We start from the raw sequence: 18340 nt of genomic DNA on the forward strand, positions 1-18340 counted from the left end.
AAGTAAATCTTTTCTACTTTTCATCATATCAGGAAGAATGATCCATATGAGGCTATTGAACGCATTGCTAAAGGTCAGTTCTCTCCTCTTTTCTTTGATGTTGGGGGAAAGGAGCTTTTATGTGATTTGATCGCAGTCTGTTGTTCTCTAGACATGAAATTTCCTTGCAATTCAGATAATAGCTTAATATTTGTGCTAACGATGGGACTGCACAGGGCAAAAGCAGAGGATTGACGTTGGCCTTGTGGTTGGCAAGGATGATAAGTTTCATTATTTTCTGAACGTTGCAGATATTCATTTGTGAGTACCCAAAATTTTCCGATTAAGGTCTTGTGGTTGAAAGTATGATCATATTAAAATGGGAAATATGCATCTTTATATGCATTTTATATTTGTTGGGCTACTTACTCTATGAATTCATACAACTTTGCAGAAGTGCAAAGGCTGGTTTCTTTGCTTCCAAGTATAAACGATTTGGAAAATTATGCTATGTTTTTGGTGCCTTGCAAGCATTCATTAGCCATAGCAATCGGGACATGAATATCAAGGTTGAGTTTCAGCAGTGTTAGTTTTTCAATGGAAATTTTCCTAAGTTCTTCTTACCGTTTTATGTAGATGCTGAGCTTTATTATCTGCTATATCCTTTCTTGTCATAAGTCTTGATATATCACAGACTTTATTTCACAAACCTTTCAGATAGACAAGGAAGAGTGGAAAAGTTTTCCTAAAGTTACAGCCCTTTGTATAGGAAATGCAAAGTACTTTGGTGGTGGGATGAAGATTACGCCAACAGCTGATCCTTTTAGTGGCAAGTTTGAGGTGAAAACCAGAGTGCCTATAGATATCAGTATACCCCTTTTATTTATTACTTATGTTTGCCTTGGGATCTTTGGTATTACTCTGAAGTATACTGTATAGTGAAAAGCATTCAGATACTTGGAAGCAGGTTACATGAAATGAAAAGTCAAGAGGTGTTGTTACTCCTATCAAAAGAAAAATATTGGACTATTGAGTTAAATTTTAATTTTTTATTATTATTTATGTTTCCTTTCATTATTCTCATCTATTGCTTGCACTCGAGTAAATTACAAAGGAAGTTTAGAAATTAGAACTAAACCATGTACTGATGCTACTCAATGAAATAACTTAGTAATCTCAGATTAGTACCAAGAGTGTAGTTTGAAATAACAATTGTGTTGCATGTTGGAACAGGACTGTTGTTTGAATACCACATAACCAACATTTGTGATAATCAATTTGTCAGGTTGTAGTGCTGCAAGATTTCAAATGGTATGACTTTATCCTGAAACTTCAAAAGCTTTACAAGGGGACACATTTATCAGAGAGAAATGTCTCTACAATAAGGTAGGTTTTCCTTCAAATCAAATTAATTCGAATTTAAAATCTCTTTCTTAGACAGTGATGTGTATTGAATGTTTTTTGAGTGCTGCTGTTCCTGTCTAGTCTAGAGTACCATGCACTAACAATTTTGAGTTCTAAATAATGACAGTCAAAATTCTTAGAAATTCAATAACAAACTTACAATGTATAGTACTTCTCTTTCTATTCTGTATCAACATGGAAGTAAGCACAGTTACCATTACGAATGGTGACAGATTTATAATTATTAATGTGTCTTCCCTACCAATGGGCACCTGTGCAGTTTGAACTGTTGCCACTCAGAAAGTTGAATTGTGACCCCCTTGATTACAAAGTAGATTGCATGAACCTCAGGTGATGTGCTGCACTTTAGGATTGCAGATGTAGAATTTACAAAGGAAAATGCATAAATTTCAGCTTCAGTCGTTGACCAGAAGATTTAAATCCAAGATTTTTCAGGTGCTAAGAAATGTGTATGGCCTCCTGTATGCAGACACCAAATGGCATCCCTCTCTCATGATGCTCTTGCTACAGTTGTCAAATGTAGGTTTAGTCCTTTGGGAGATGCATTATTGTGGAATCTATATTCAATATTCCCTGTGTCAGACTGCATCTCTTGGAAAGAGAACACAGGTGTCTGATGCCTGTTGCCTTAGAAAGCTGTTTTAACTTTTAACTATTGCCTGTAGGATCTCACTGTATTCTGCCAACTGTTGAGAAATCTAGGGCAGCTAGATTAGGTGATTTCTCTTACTTTGATAACTGCTTGTGATGTATTTTTACTTAACTTAATTAGCTTCTTCTTTCTCTTGATTATATTTAGTGTTCTTATCATCAAACAACTACCAAATCATAAAGAACAATGAGACAAGAGGACACAAGATGTAGGCGATCAGCCAGGGCCAAAACCTCTCCACTTGAGAGGAAAACCCACAAGAATTCTTATCTTCTTATAGAACTTCAAATGACGAATTCCAAGACCTATAACCCTTGACCAAGACCCTCCAAGACCAAGTCAAACCTTTTGATATTTCCTTGCATCAATTTCTGCAATTTCAACCTCCAACAAATTCTTCTGCAATTTTGACCCCTAGCAAATTCTTCTGCAACTTTGACCCAATAGTTTCTTCTGCAACTTCGACTTGCCCAACAACTTTCCAGCTTTGATTATGTGCTTTGGCCTACTCATGTAGGAAAGACAATAGCTTTAACATTTGTAGAATTTTTTGATCAATATAAAATCTCTTATTCATTTGTATGAGACAGTTTTTCAAACCAAGTGCAAAATTATTCATGATCATTGTGACGTCTTGATTAATTATCAAATCCATCCGGAAGCAAAAATAATTGCTGTCCCTGAGACATTCAAAATGTACAAATTCAAGGAATGTGCAGTTAAAGACATTAAGCACATAATCAATGCTGAGGATTTGACAATTATATATAATGATTGAGCAAAATTTCTGAGATAGGGCTTTGGCAGAATTAATTATACAGGGTCTGTTAGTGAGAATACATTGTTGTTGCTAGGGTTTGATTTCATCAGTTGATGTCATTCCGGAAGAGTGAAGTATCATGGAACCATATTAGTCTACAAATGCATATCCTTTAGGATTTGCATTGTATTGAAGTAGATTTTTGATCCTAGGGTTGATGTATATATCAAGCAGGACCTGATTTACCATGCGCAGAGCCTTTGCTGATGCACATTTATGACAGTCCTGCATGTTTGATACACATTGACGATATTTGATACCAAGGTTGAATAGTGGAAGTGTTGATAATTGTTGAGTTAGGGTTTGACAAAAACTATTGAGCAGTGTTATTGGCATATGTGGACAGTTGATGAATGCTAGGATTTTCAGTGCTTGCTTGAACCAAGATTATATGGCCGACTATTTGATGACATGCTGATGTGTTGATGATGAACAAAAACAGATTTGATTGAAGCTATGGTTTGATGTGCGGATTGAGCAGAAGCAGATTTGATTGAGTAGAGAATTTTTGTTATTGTTTATATTGAGCACAGGTGGATCCAGTCTAAAAGTTGTGAAACATGGTTCGTCGTGGTGAGCTGAAGGTTGGAGCCTTAAGGGAAAGTGGCAGTTTGATAAACATGGTGGTAGGGTGGTGCAAGGTAGGAGAGTGGAGTTCCCTTTAGGTTGTAGCCTAATAACACTTCAGAGCGACAGGGTGGTGCTAGGGTAGGTTGGAGCTTACACAGGGTGTTGGGGTTTTAGTAGGAGCTAGTAAAGCCAAGGCATTGGAGCATCCTTCCAATTGGAGCTGGTAAAGAGGGTGTTGGAGCATCCTTCAGGTTGGAGCCTGTAAACTAGGGCATTGGAGTGTTCTTCTAGTTGGAGCTGGTAAAGAGGCTGTTGGAGCATCATTTCAGTTGGAGCTAATAAATCAGGGGGTCAGAGCCTTCCTTAGTTGATACTGAAAACTTGGAAGTTGGAGCTTCCTAATTGATGTAAATTATTGAAGACAAATATTAAGAAGTGTTTGGTGGTTTTTCTCTAAGCCCATATTTCACCTCCATTTTACGGGTACAACTTGTCATTGGTTCTTTGGGATTTGGCACTGATATGTCTATTGGAAAATGTAACTAGGTTCGGTCTTCATTAAATGTATTTGAGTCATCTTGTAATGTACTTGTCAAAAGAATAAAGAAAATAATAATAATAATAATTATTATTATTATTATGACTTATTAAAGCATGGGTTTCATGCTTGGGTCATCATGTTTTAGGTCAAAGTCCCCATTGAGGACTTCTAGGATTTATTTTGAGTTAATAGAGTCATTGTACTTTTAAAGAGACCCTTCTTGGGCTTTTGAATCATGTAAAAAGGTTAAGTATTGAGTCAAATATGAATTATGTTGCCTCCACACCAAGTCGGCCTCAAAGAGGGCTATTCAACCTCACCAAAGGACTATAAATGAAGCAGTTCGAATTCCATTTGAAGCACTCACTCAACAAGCTAGTTCGATATCTCTTGAAGTTGGAAAAAGTGCAAAATAGAGGAAGGAAGAAAAGGAAGTGTGAGTTTGGTCTAGGAGAAGGAAAGGAGGAAGATCGAAATTTTGGTGCATCACTCTCTCTCTCTCTCATGCCTTGGTTTGGAAGATCGAAGTTCTCTTGTTGATGCTGTAGCCAGTTGCCGCGTGTTGTTGCTGCCAGATCAAAGTATAGGTCGAAGTTGCTGTTGTTGGGTGTTGCTGCCTCAGGAAGTTGTATTGGGCCAAGATCGAAGTTCCTATGTGAAGATCGAAGTCTCCAAAGCAAGGTCGAAGTTGCTGGGTTGAAGAAAGTGCTGCTACAACTGCTGCTGCTGCCAAGTCAAGTAGGAGCATCTGCAAGAGAAGAGGAACACTGACTTGGTGTGGAGGAAAGTTTGTGTCAAGGTCTAGAGCCTTGGAATATCTCCAGAAAACTATTGAAGGAAGAATTATTGATTGGGTTTTCCCTTAGAGAGGGGTTTTTCCCTGGCTCTGAGCCTATATTTGGTGTCCATTGTTTTATGTTCTATTGATTTGGTAATTTCTTGATGAACTAAAAGAAAATAAGATATAAATAACACTAATAAGAAGTCAAGAACATCACAAGTAATTATCAAGTATAAGAAAATCTTTCTGCCTTTATGATTTTCTTACAATGTCCACATACCTTGGGTAGGGTCTGAAAACTTTGCCTTGAGAAGTTGATGCAGCCAAAAGAAACAAAAAGAGCAAATCATGGCCATAATGATATAAAAGAAAAGGTCAAAATGTAAAGGATGGCCAAGGATGTAGCATGTGGGCAAAATCCTAGCATGATCTCTACCTCATGCATATGGCCATCACTCAGTTCTTGACCACATATTTCCCAATTTCATCAAAAGGAGGAACCCTTGCATGTCCCAACTCTGATGGATGATGAATCAATTCATCTCAAAGGGGTAATAAAACGGCTACATCATACGAATCAAGCCCCTTGAGCTATATGTATTATGCAGTAATACAAGGAAAGATCAAGAAGAAGCAAAAGGTGCACAGGAGGGGTGGAAAAACCAAGGCTGAGTTGGTAACTTATGCATCCACGAATGCTCCTTCCTCACATCTATACACTCAAGATGTGGACACCCCCTTCATCTAGTCCCTTTAACCATGACACATATCCATGAACCACTCTCTTGTCCACGACCATTATTATTATTCACTAACACCTACCAATTGACGAGTGGACAAAGGAACTGTTACTTCCCCTTAGGGGTTGGACACACCTAATAAGGCTCCCCTTTAGCCACCCCTACCTAGGGAGAAAACATCTTTGCGGGATCAAAGTCTTAATTTTGAAAGGGGATCCTTGTTTGAAGCAATGTTGAAAATATAGGTATTGGCAAAAATATCGTCGAGGGCCTTGAAAACATCTTTTCGGCAATATTGGCGAAAATATCGGCAAAATATCAGAAAATATTGACAAACATAAAAATGCATAATATATTCATTTTTATTTTTATTTTTATTTTTAGTTTTTTCTCAATGTTTTTAAACATATAAAGCAATAACAACATGAAATAAACACATTGGCACATAAATATGAAGAAAATACTGATATATGTGATGTAGTGGATGTAAAATAAAAATGATACATCAAAGACGATACCAAATTCTGTTGATCCCTGATAATTGTCCAATCAAGGACTCAAATGTGGAGAACCAATACAAAATAACATCACATATATAAAAGTATCTCATTATCATGAGCTATATGTAGAAAAACAAATAAAACTAGTAGCTAGCTATCTGAGATCAATGCCCTCTCCCCCTTTTACGAGAAAACATGATGCGTTGTTTGCCAGGCCCACCCTTAGCAGTAGAAGGCCATGACCCTGCACTTAATGTCAAATAATGACTGCTGGGTATGGAGTTGTGCTCTCCTATATCTATAATAGATGGTGCTGACGCTGACGCTCCCATAGTCTCTTGCTTCTCCTCCTCGTCCTCCTCGTGCTACTCCTCCCCTGAGTCCTCCTCCTCTTGTTGCCCCTGTACTAATGGTTCCTCTAACCATGTAGGTGACTCCTCCAAGATGGGCACCTCAAACTCCACCCTCCACTGAGACAATACATCAATATTGTCTAAGGAAATGGCATCTGGATCCATTGGTTTTTCTATTTGTTTCACTTGAAGTCGGAGATTGTAATGCACATACACTAAATCGTTGAGGCATGAGAACTTCAAACTGTAAGAGTGTCAAAAAAACTAATGAGTCTTGACTCTTGACACTCAAGGGTCATAAATTAAAACTACAATAAATGTAATTTCTCAATTGAAGGCTAAAGCTCAAAGTTATACCTATTGCACTTTTTTCACTGTATTTTCTTAAATACACTCCATTTGTGCTCATACCCTGAAGAGCTACAGGTTTGAATCAAGATTCTTATGGCAAATCTCTGCAAATTTGGTGCCCTTGCACCATAGCTTCACCACCAAATATCTACAACAAAATAAAGAAATAAAAAAGTTAAAAACTTAAAGCATAATTAAACTTTCAAATAAAACATAATTGAATTTTAAAAATCTAGAATTATAAATAAGTAAATTCTAAATTGAAAATTCTAATGAGTCATGACTTTTCACTTACGTGGCATGAAGAGGGTTGTTTCCGTAATAGCATCATCAAAGCGAAATAGGCAAACAAAATCCTGATAAAACTGTGTCTCACAATTGATTTTGCTACGAAGCTCAGGATCAGGTACCATCCTATGTATACTGGAATGAAGCCCTTCCATCACCTCGCCATCAAAATCAAAGCTGCATTTGTATCAAAATGCGGGGTTGAGGAGGATTGTTGCTACATAAATGGGTCGATGAAGCATCCCTGTCCACCGACTATCAATCACATCCCATAACATCATCTGTCTATTAAGCCCAGTAGAACCCTTGTCTACATAATAAGCACGAATGGCCTCCTTGGCCCTATCCATGGCCTCATACAAATAAGCCATTGCAGGCTTCTCCCCATCTACCAATCTCAGAACCTTTACTATAGGTTCACTAATTGAGCACACTTCTTCTACTCCCTGCCAAAATGTGTCAGTGTACACCATTTTTGCAATGGCTCTCCCATCCTGTCTCTTGCTGTATCTACAATCATGCCACTCATCAGAAATACACATTTTATTCAACTCAAACTGGCATCGAAGCAAAGATTGAAGAGTAATAAAGTTGGTGGCAAAACGTGTGATTGTAGGATGCCGCAACTCCTTGTTTCTAGTGTATCTCCTCATGAGGCTAAGAACAAAAGCATGGTTATATATAAACTTGGGGACACTCCTAGCCATATCAATCACCTCCTTGATGAAGGAGAGTTTCCCCATATCCTCAAGCAACAAATCGATACAATGTGCTGCACATGGAGTCTAGAACAATGCGCTGTGCCTCTCCATAAGCATCCTACTGACAAACACATTATTAGTTGCATTATCTGTTATGACTTGCACTACATTTTGCGCACCAATCTCCTGAACAAACCCATCTAACAACTCACATATCAGTGCTACATCTTTTCTATGTGTTGATGCATCCACTGATTTAATAAACATGGTACCTTTAGGACAATGTACCAATAAATTTAGAAGGGTCTTACCCTTCCTATCTGTCCAACCATCAGATATCACTGTGCATCTAGACACCTTCCATGTTTGTTTCAACTCCGCCGATCTAGAGTTGATGTCCTGCTTTTCTGCTTGAATGATTGGTCCCTGCAACTCCTCATATGTAGCACTTTTGTACCCTGGGCCCACAATAGCAATAGCATCACACATTCACTACCAAAATGGATTGGTTTTCGTGATGCTGAGAGGTAAGTCGCTCTAGAAAAGACACCTCCCCATAACTTTATTTGCTTCTTGCTTCTCCTTTTTTTTAACAATCGATTTTATGGAAGGTTGTGCTTCATGTCTGGTTCGTTGAACAAAAAGGGATGACCTCCCACTCCTAGTAAGATTATCACTAGTAGGTGACGCTATGGAGCTCATCTCACTACCCCCAGCCTCAAAATTGGAAGAAGATATCCCAAAAGATTTACCTGCATGTTCAACCTTGTTTCTTTCTGCCTCTTCTTTCTTTCTGTCTTTTTCATCAATTGCTTCAAGAGATTTTTGTATAAGCTTCGCACTAGATTCTAAACAAACCCAAAATCATGTCCAGGGAGTCTAGCCAAATGGTATTTCAATCGTGTAACCCCTCCTATCATCTTGTCCCCACACAATTTTCATGTTAGATATGCCTGATTTGTCGCACCATCAGGTTCCCCATACTCCCAAAATGGGTCAAAGGGCTTTGGCATACTTGTAGTGGATTAATTCAAACCTAGGGCACCAAAAAAATCAAAAATTGGCATTAGACCCCATACACAAAAAAAAGGCACCTTATTTTAAAAAATAATTTTTTTACTACATTACTTGCAATGAAAATTGGTAATAAGAGGGTGCATAAGAAAGTTTAAAAAAAATGAAGCTTGCTGTCCAAATATGGAGAAAACCCTTTGCATTGGCTCATGGGCATGAAAATCATAGCAAATGGAAAAAGAAAACAAAGAAGCAAAATGTTGGTAGGCAAAGAGGCAAGCAAACATAACCCTAAATCTATGGAAAAAATCATTAACATAGGGGTTTTTAAGAACATCCCTATTAATGGAAGAAATGAAGTTTGTCTCATTGATCTTGAATCTTTGATCCACAATATTTTTGGTTGGTGTTGATAATGGTTGTTTGATCCTCAATCCTTCCTTGAAAACCACCACAAAGCTCTTCCCCTTCCTTCTCCAAGACCAACAAAGCAAAATGACAAAAAAACCCACAAAAAACACTTTTGTAGCTCAGCCCCCACGCGCCTGGCGATTTTTTGCGTCGTCGCGCGATATTTTCAAAAGAGAAAATATTGCGATATTTTCTAGCCGAGATATCGTTTTCTGGAAAATATAATGATAATCATGATATTTCGCAAAAGATCGCTGAAATTATCAACACTGGTTTGAAGTATTAAACTGTGCCCTTAACATTCAAATTTTGTTCACTTAGATGCATTATTGATCTTGGTCTTGTTGCCGCAAAGTCTAATAGGCCTTGGAGAGGGTCACCTTACAAGACCAAGAGACAACAATGGGGTAGTGGCCCACTGTCACCATAGCCAATACCCCCTGCTATTTACGGATTTTCACTGATAGGAGTCCTAGTATGTGAGAAGGTCACCTAATGGATGTTCTAAGGTTTTAGGGTAAGACGTGACACAATAAGGCTTTCTACATGAGAGGCACAACTTAGGTTCAAGGCTCCAATAGGAGGCAATTCACTCTCTTGATAAAGACCTCTTTGATGAGGTGCAAGACCTAGGGTTTGATTGATGAGTTGAGTGTTGGTTGTAACCAAAGGTCAAGGGTAGGAGAAAAAGGCTTCCAACAATGTATATTGGCAAGTCCAAGGCTCATGAACCTTCAAAGAAGCCCCTAAGTTGAAGCAAAACTAGACTAGGGTTCCCCCTTAGGGCAAACAAGTAGGAAAATAAAATGTATGGACAAGATTGAAGTGGATGTGATTTTGTGGCAAATGCTATCTCGTTGATGTTTAGGCTTTCTAATCCCACATACTCACCTCACCTATGGATTCACACCAAGCCTTAGTTAGCTCACTTGGCCTTGAAGGAGACGAATTTAAAGGAGAAATTATGGATTAAAAGAGAGTTTGATCACCAAGAAAATGGACCAGTCCCTTATTCCTTGGGAGTATGGAGTCTATGATGTGTTAGATTTGCCAAATAGTCACTAAGGAGGTTCAAATTTTGATGCCCTAGCACCAACACTTCAAGTAATTATCTATGCAATGGAAAAATGGAATTTTCATGGGAGAGCTAATGAAAGATCACCACTAGGATATTCATTCACATGTTATGTATGAGTAATGCATGCAATAAATCATCTAGAATAACATTCAATATATCTTCAACAAATTAGGGCACAATTGCAAACCCTAGAATCAACAATATTCCATACATTAGACATGTAAAAGAAAGATATTCAACAATTAGGTACACTTACAAGATAACATGCAAAAGATCCATCCATTCATCCAAAGAATAGCTCCAAAGCACAATGATTTAGCTCCAAATATCAAAATGCATCAATAGATCCAAATTCTCCACAAGAGGCCAAAATGCACAAGAACGTTGAAAATCCAACTGTGATGTGATGAGTTATGAGGATGAATGATTCCTCTATTTATAGGAGGAATTCAAATCCTAATTTAGGCCTACTAGCCCCCAAAATATTTAAATAATGTGTCATAACATGTCTAGCTCACAATCCATCCTAGTAGTCAATGCAATGGATCAAATTTGACCCACACATTGTTGATTTTTTGTAGCATCGGCGGGTATTCTTGAATGCCAAAGAGGTCTCCATGTCAGCCTAAGAAAATTAAGATAAAATTTTTATTTTTGGAGTGCAAGTTGGCCCAGCCAAGTGAAGGGCTATGTCCCTTGGCTTATTTTAGCCCATTCAACGAGTATAAATACATGATTTGACATTTCATTTTTCATCACCAACCAAGCAGTTTCTTCTTCATTTTTGAGGTCTCTTCAACAACGACACGTGTGGAGAAAAGGTCTCTTTGTTAAGCTTCTTCCTGTTGCATCTCCTTTCAACTTTCTCAATCCCATCTGAAGGATAAAGGTGAAAGAGGAAACAAACATTAGAATAGTTCTTTTTCCTGTAATCACATGGGTCACATACCCGCCTCTCCATTTTGCACTCACTGATAATTCCAAGTGAACTCAAATTAATAGAATTAACCAAGAGCATTCTCCAATACATTTTTATAACATATTCCATTAGGTGACGATCACATCGCTCAGATTCATTTTCAAGCAACACGAGCATTTATTTTCAACATTGTTCTATCTTGTTATTTACTTTTGTCATTTTATTATTTGCTTGTCAATTATATATGTTGTTGGTTAATGTACTCGTGTAACTAAATTATCTCGTAGAAGAATTTCTTATTTTATAGAGCTTAATTAGCCTTAGTCGTTTTTAGGGACTACCCCCATTGGCTTCACTGGGAGTTAACCTAGATGGAGGAGTTGAGATTGAGTGACAACAACTCGATTCGAGACTTGCCCCCATGGTCACACCTAGTGGATCAAAGATTTCTTCCACGTAACCCAAGGTGTGGATTAGGCGGCAATAAGGTGTTTCTTAATGATCTGGGGTTTGTTATCATACAGGCTGCTATGCAAGTTACATCTCCCTACTTATATACGACCTCCATTTTCTTAGCTGATATAGTTCGAGGGCCACCATTGGACATACCTCTCAATACTACCTTGCCACCATTTGCTGCCTGGAATTCCATTTCCATCACCTGGTAATTCATTGAGAATTTTCCTATCAAGTACAACCACTGTACTCCTAACACAACGTTGGTAGCTGCGAGTTCTATTACATAAAAATCATCTGTGAATGTGTAGTTACCCAATGTTACGCTCAAACGTGGGACCACTTGTGTGCATGTAATGTTATTTCATTAATTGCCTTCACTTCGAAGCCCTCAAATTCTTCTGTGGGAATACCTCTCCTTGCCACCACAACTGCATTGATGAAATTGTGCATAGCTCCACCATTGCCAAAGCTATGATTCGTTGCCCTTGTATGACACCCTTGATCCTGAAGGTGTAATATTTAGGAACTCCAAAAAGAGAAGTGATAGTACCGCCTTTGATTCCTGTATGTGGTTTCTCATCTCCTTTAGCCTCCTCAAGGGACCATTCTTCTTTGGGATTGCTAAGCTCCTTACTTGGTGCTGGCATTATATCATCTTCATTGTCACTGTCAAACACCACTTCAATAAAGTGGATGTTACCCTTTCCCAAATATGTATGACTAGGTTCCCATGGTTCCTTGCAAGTGAAACAAAGTTTCTTCCTCCTTAATATACTTCGAGTCTCCTCATCCAATCTGTCTTTGTTGGTCCCATCTTTCTGAAATGGCTTCTTATCTCTTTCCTTTGAAGGGATAAGTGGTTTGGGTGAAAATTTCACTTTTGGTGTTGCATCTCCTATGTCTCGTGCCTTAGCAATGGCATCATGCAATGTGGTAGGTTTGAAAGCCTTGACCCAACCATGTAGTGGTTTAGCTAAACCTTTTCATGAAGAGCATGACCAACCTCTACTCCGATATGTCTGTCACCATGACTGCTAACTGTTGGAATTTTGAAATGTAGGACTCTAGTGTCTTGACTTGCTTGAGGTGTGCTAGCTCTATGATGCGACAAATTTGATAGCATTTGCTTCCAACATTGGGTTAAGTTGGAAGTAGGTGTCCAGATTTTGGACCTAAGCCCTTACTGAACACTTGGATGATCCATTGAAAGAGTGAATGAACAACTTCCCCACCTTGCACATTAGATCATGGTTTTGTTATGTCTTGTGCCTATTTTCGTACTTGATGCTACCAAACTCATGAAAATTCATGGTTGCCCCCACATCTTCCCCTAGTGCTGCATACTCTTGAAAGTACTTTGTAAAGTTTTCATTTTGCCTTGTTGTTCCTTGGGTCACTGCTCCTTGACCATCTAGGAATTGGGGTTGTAGAGGCCTATAATTCCTTTTACTAGTTGCCTTGGTGTTTGTTTGTGCAAATATGTTAAAAGAGCTAGGATTATGGCTATTGCTCCCTTCTGTAGAATTCATATGGCCAACATTAGGCCCATTAACAACATTGTTACCCGTGACGTTTAGATTTCCCATGCCTTGGCCAAAAAACTGAGCCATTTGTTGTTGCCTTTATGCTGACAATTGGGCTATTTTTTGTTGCCATTGGATTATTTGTTGTTTCCCCCTATATGGCTCATTCAAGAGGTTGCCCAAGGGGTTCTCTTCTTCTTCCCTGTCCTCCATGGCTATGTTGTGGGTAACCCTTCTCCTCCTGATTGTAACATTTTCTCTATCTTCTGGAAACATACAGAGCTCATATACCATGGTAATATTCCTTAGGGTTAGGAAAAAAGAACTTAATAAGTTTTGTAATCCAACAGTATGCTTTAATTTGACAATCAACGACAATATTGAAATGCAATGAAATAGAATAACCATGTATTCAACAGTTTGTTTCCATGAATCAGATCAACATAACATAAGCAGTTTGAGTCTTTAGTCCTCCCAATACAAATGAAAAACACAACAATGGCTATTACATCAATCAAACCCTACTGCCCTAATATGCTAAACCTGACCTCAATAGCTTCTATATCCAACTGTCTTTGAGATGCCTTAAGGCTATATAGAGAGAGTCTAGTGTCTAGATCGAGTTCCTACTCCCACACACTACCACAGGTTGTTTATGAAACGGGTCACAGAGTGGGTTGTTGTTTCTCAACAAACCCTTTATTGTCACATAGTGTCTGTTGTTCAAATCAAGCTTCATAGGGGGGTAAGCTGCCACTATATCTCACCCAAGAGAGAGCTTCTCCCCAGACTCATTCTTGGATTGGTCCGCAACTACAAAGAAGCTTGGAAAGGCTTCGTTGTCCTTAAACAACCACAATCAAATCTCACCACTGCCCTTAACTGGCTTTAATAGGCTTTGCACCCCAGAACCACCTGCGGCCCCAAAACAGGGGTTTCGCTACCCAAACTGCCTTAGACAGGCCAAATTGCTCTTCAAATTAATACTAACGCTGATGCTACCTCCCACTGTCAAAATGAGGCCTTTGCTGCCCTAGTATTGCCCCAACCAACACTTAAAGATGTAGAATGGTTTATTACATGTCTAGGTGAGAGATCACTGCCCTAGAATGGCTTCCACCAGTCTCTAGAAAGCATCTGTTGGCCCATAGAGTTTTGTTACTCATTTTCTATTCCAAGAACCTAGACTACCTAGCTTCCATAGGTTTTGGCCTCAAACTACTTCACTGCTTTGGACAAAAGTCTCAGACTGCCTAGTTGCTCTAGTACAAAAGCCTTAGGATGAATGAGGATGCCACATATTGTCTCCTTAAGCCAATAAACCAGCGTAAATCTCCCTTCTTGCGAAAACCAAATGAAAGATGCCTCTGAAAGTTATGCCAAACAATTAAGAGAAAGAGTGGATTGGCTAGGGTGGAATCTTTCACCACCAAAACCAATAAAAGGAAAAAGGGGTCTTAACAGTTAAAACCCTCAGATCCTTCGCTCACAATATAGAAATATCCAATCAACCATGATGAGAATAATGATTCTCCTCTTTCTATATATCTTCTCATTTTAATTTGAGGGGTTACATGTTTCCCTCCATTTAGCCCCAATTTCGGCTTCCTTCATAAGTTTTCCCCCAATTACCCCAATTTACCCAATGTTGCCCCAAAAGCATTCGATAATGGGTTTCCCTCTTTATCATTGACTATAGCCTACATGGTTGGATAGGCTACTTCATCCTCTCTTGGGAAATTAATTAGTAGAGGACATTACGGAGCTCATGCTAGGATTTTGCCCACATGCTAATCAATTTCCCAACCATCTTTTGCATTTTAATTTTCCCTTTTTTTTTCATTGTGGCCATCTTGTGCTTTTATCTTTCTTTTAGCTGCATCAATCTCCAAGGAAAAGTTTTCTGGCCCTGTCTCAAGGATGTGGATATGAGGGTGTGAATCCCAATGAACTATTGAGAACAAACCTGAAGGATGGATGTGACATTGAGGGAATGATGAAATGTGTTAAGTATGGAATGGTTATGGACACACTACTTCAATCCATGTTTCCTATGTGGTGCCCCTCTTATAACCCTAAGGCCTAAGAGGAGGTCCCATTAGACTATGGCTATAACCCACCTAGTAAGGCGAGAGAACAAGTTTACAGTGAAGATTGGTCAATCATCCAGATCACCCTGTTGATCCATGTTAGAATGCCCAAAACATTAAGTAAAAGCACTTGATTGCAAAATGCTTAGAGTCCCCGTCGAGTGGTGACCCACCTTCATTCAAGAGGAATGACGGATGATGAGAGGTGTATGACCCATGCAAATGGTGGAGGAATGTGGCATGTCATCATAATTGAGCAATGTATAGGGCTGCTGGTTGGCTGGCTGGTTACCATCATGTCTTTTCCATTTTCCACCCAATGGCATTTAACTGTTTTCTAAGGTACTTGATCTTTACTAAATGCTTGCTCATGCTCTTCCTTTATTTAAAGTTTCATGTAAATCCTTTAGTTGCTTCCTAATAGCTGATAATCACCCCTGGTCTGTAGTTCGAGAAGCATTTCGTCAATCACTAGAAGCTTTATCAGCTTCACTGGTTCTTTTCCTGCTTATTAAACTTGGTTTGATCACTTCTCACTTTTATTGGTCATTTCATTGCCCAACACAAGCTGATCCAAACCCTTTTACTAAAACATGGCTAAAATACACTATTTCTCGGAAAATATCTGGTTACTCTCCAACATAATGGTAGACAAGCTAAACATTTTATTAAAAAAATTTAGCCTATTTACTGCTGAATAAATAGATCTGCTGTTGAAATAGTAGAAACAATTTTTCTTTCCTCTCTGAAATTGCAAATTATTGAGAAAAATAGATGAATAGTTACCCTTCCAACACAAAAGATTCCAGCCAGTTACCTACTGGATGTTCAAAATCGCAGCCAAATTGACAAAATTTCACTGTTGTATACATTCAAATTAGAATGCAAATCAACCAATTCCTGCTCCTTGGTGGCCGCCATACAGGTATGTATGAGCCTGTTCTCTGCTGGCAGCTTATTGTATGTCATCCATATGGTCTTACTACTGTTGGTGGCCTGTTGTATGGTTGAATGGTGCCTTTTGGCTGATTGGCAGTTGTCTTTGGAAAATGCAGATGCCCAATCACAAGGTGGTTTTCTTTTCTTTTCTCCACCCCTTTTTTCTTTTACCCCCACCGCATCACTTTGTTCTTTGAGTTGGGTTGTGAGATGAAGATCATATAAAAAATTATTGTAGTTGTAGATTATTTTAATCTGTTTTTATATTTAAATTGTTTTATCATTAATTTAAGTTGACAAGAACTTATCTGACCTCAATCAACTATCACACCCTTAAGTTGTTGTTGAAACAAATTTTCAACTTGAAAATAGCTGCCTCGTGTCCTGTAGTTTTCACGTTACCCATTAATGAGATTTTCTTTGAATTTCTCTATTCATTAACTATAGATTGGAACTGCTTAGGAGATACTATGGGCACTCCTTAATGTTATTATCAAAAGTTGTACTTTCTAGTCCCATAGATCTATTTTGTTCATGGGCATTAATATTATTTCATTTTATTACATTAGAATCTGTGAATTCACAAATTGCTATGTTACAAACTAAAATGATTGGGGTGCATAGAAATTAAAGTAGGGTTATTGCAAGTTTCATCCCTTTCTGAACCAAACGTTAAGTCTTTTCCTTCCAATTATGCGCTTTAGTAACATAGTTTAGTCTAGCTGAACTTATAGTAGTTTGTTTCGTATTGATGCCATTGAAGAGTAAGGGAGTTAGCATTGAAGTAATTTTATTAATCTTTGCCAGGTATGAAATAATCTGAAGGTATCTGTAAAATATTGTATTTGACATGGGTCTAAAACTACCAGTTAGCATGGAATTGTTTCAGTTTACCTCCTAGCTTGACCTTTGGGACTTTACACTGTTTTGTTACACAAATTTTTGCATGAAGTACGGTATATTATGTCTCTGATCTACATTTGACCTTTCATTTGCAGTGCTAGTTCCATTGAAGTGGAGGAACTAACTCAACATGATACAAATACAAGTGGTGGCATCTATGTTCAGGCTGATGGAGAACATTTAGGATTCCTTCCAAGAAGATTTTTAATGTTACCTGGCACAATTGAGTTTTTGATATAAATTCCTTAAGTCAGCACGAGGAATATGTTCTGGATGTGTGGCCCCTTCAAATTTCATGATCCTCGGCTGCCCAGGTGTGGGCATTTCAGTAAATCAGTCAATAAAATAAACTCGTCTGTGTGATTGGAAAAAACACACTATTATGCATTTTTGTGGCGTTCATTGCAAACATGAAGATTATTTATTAGGCCACAATGCAGAATGCAAAACGTTCAGACTTTCCTCATTTTCTCTTTTGCAAGCAAGACATTCTGACGATTCACAAGTGTACATTGGAGGTGACCATAGAATTGATAAGATGTACATCAGCACTGCATTATCAAGGTATGGCCTATAATGCAACGTTATAATAGTTAATCTGGTTGTGAGAGACATTCAGGTGGGTGAATTGTCTGAGTGGATTTGAATCTTTTAAAGCAAGCTAATGCCCTCATCAAAGGAAATGTGAAGTTCCTTGTGATCTCAAAATGATTAATTTCGAATTTTTGTATAGCTCCACTTGACAGTATAATGCTCAAGTAATATTTGACCAATTAATTAAAAACCCTGTATTAACTGTGCATTTACAATTCAATAAGCTTTCTTCTGGCAGGTCCTGGGTGCAAAGGATGTAGAGATTTGAACAAAGAAAGACCATATTTTTGTTATAATTTTTTCACTTGGTGTATCCCTGATTTAAGTTGTGATTAATAGAAAGACATTTAAAAAAACGAGGAAAAAATAATATATTTAAAGTAGAAATCTAATCCTAGGTCCTGAAGTCCCTTTATAATTTGAACTCCAATTTTTCTAGCGTTCAAGATACATTTAGAGGGAAAGTTTTAACAAATATGCTCCGTAAAAAATGCACACATTAGATTATAAAATGCTAGCTCATGTGGCATTTGGCAATGACATGGTGCCTATTTGGCATGTATGTGGCAGTGACTTGACAGCAAGTCATTGACACATTGACAAAGTACATAATCATAAATTATCATGACCTATTGGATGACTAATCAGCTTGGTAGGTTGTGCGTGGCTGACCTAGCACAGATGATTGAAGAAGGCTAAACAATTTACG

General features: G+C 38.2%; 1 protein-coding gene across 3 annotated transcripts in view; it reads left to right on the plus strand.

The window, feature by feature from the left end:
• LCBK2 (Diacylglycerol kinase family protein) overlaps nt 1-17810 on the plus strand; it is a 121261-nt gene extending 103451 nt beyond the window's left edge. For 2 of the 3 annotated variants that reach the window (XM_089378701.1, XM_089378703.1), the window contains exons 8-13: nt 33-73; nt 216-300; nt 434-548; nt 697-819; nt 1265-1365; nt 17133-17810. In XM_089378701.1, coding sequence (XP_089234827.1) covers nt 33-73; nt 216-300; nt 434-548; nt 697-819; nt 1265-1365; nt 17133-17277 — 610 coding nt within the window. In that variant the 3' untranslated portion in view covers nt 17278-17810. Of the gene's footprint in view, nt 1-32; nt 74-215; nt 301-433; nt 549-696; nt 820-1264; nt 1366-1663; nt 1735-1873; nt 1924-17132 lie in introns of all 3 variants that reach the window. The other variant, XR_016247952.1, reaches the window with a different exon arrangement.
• Nucleotides 17811-18340: the final 530 nt, after the last annotated feature.

Source organism: Pinus tabuliformis, chromosome J (assembly GCF_031772625.1).
Source record: "Pinus tabuliformis cultivar Carrire ecotype Pingquan chromosome J, CPIR1, whole genome shotgun sequence".
In the NCBI taxonomy this organism is placed as follows: Eukaryota; Viridiplantae; Streptophyta; class Pinopsida; order Pinales; family Pinaceae; genus Pinus; species Pinus tabuliformis.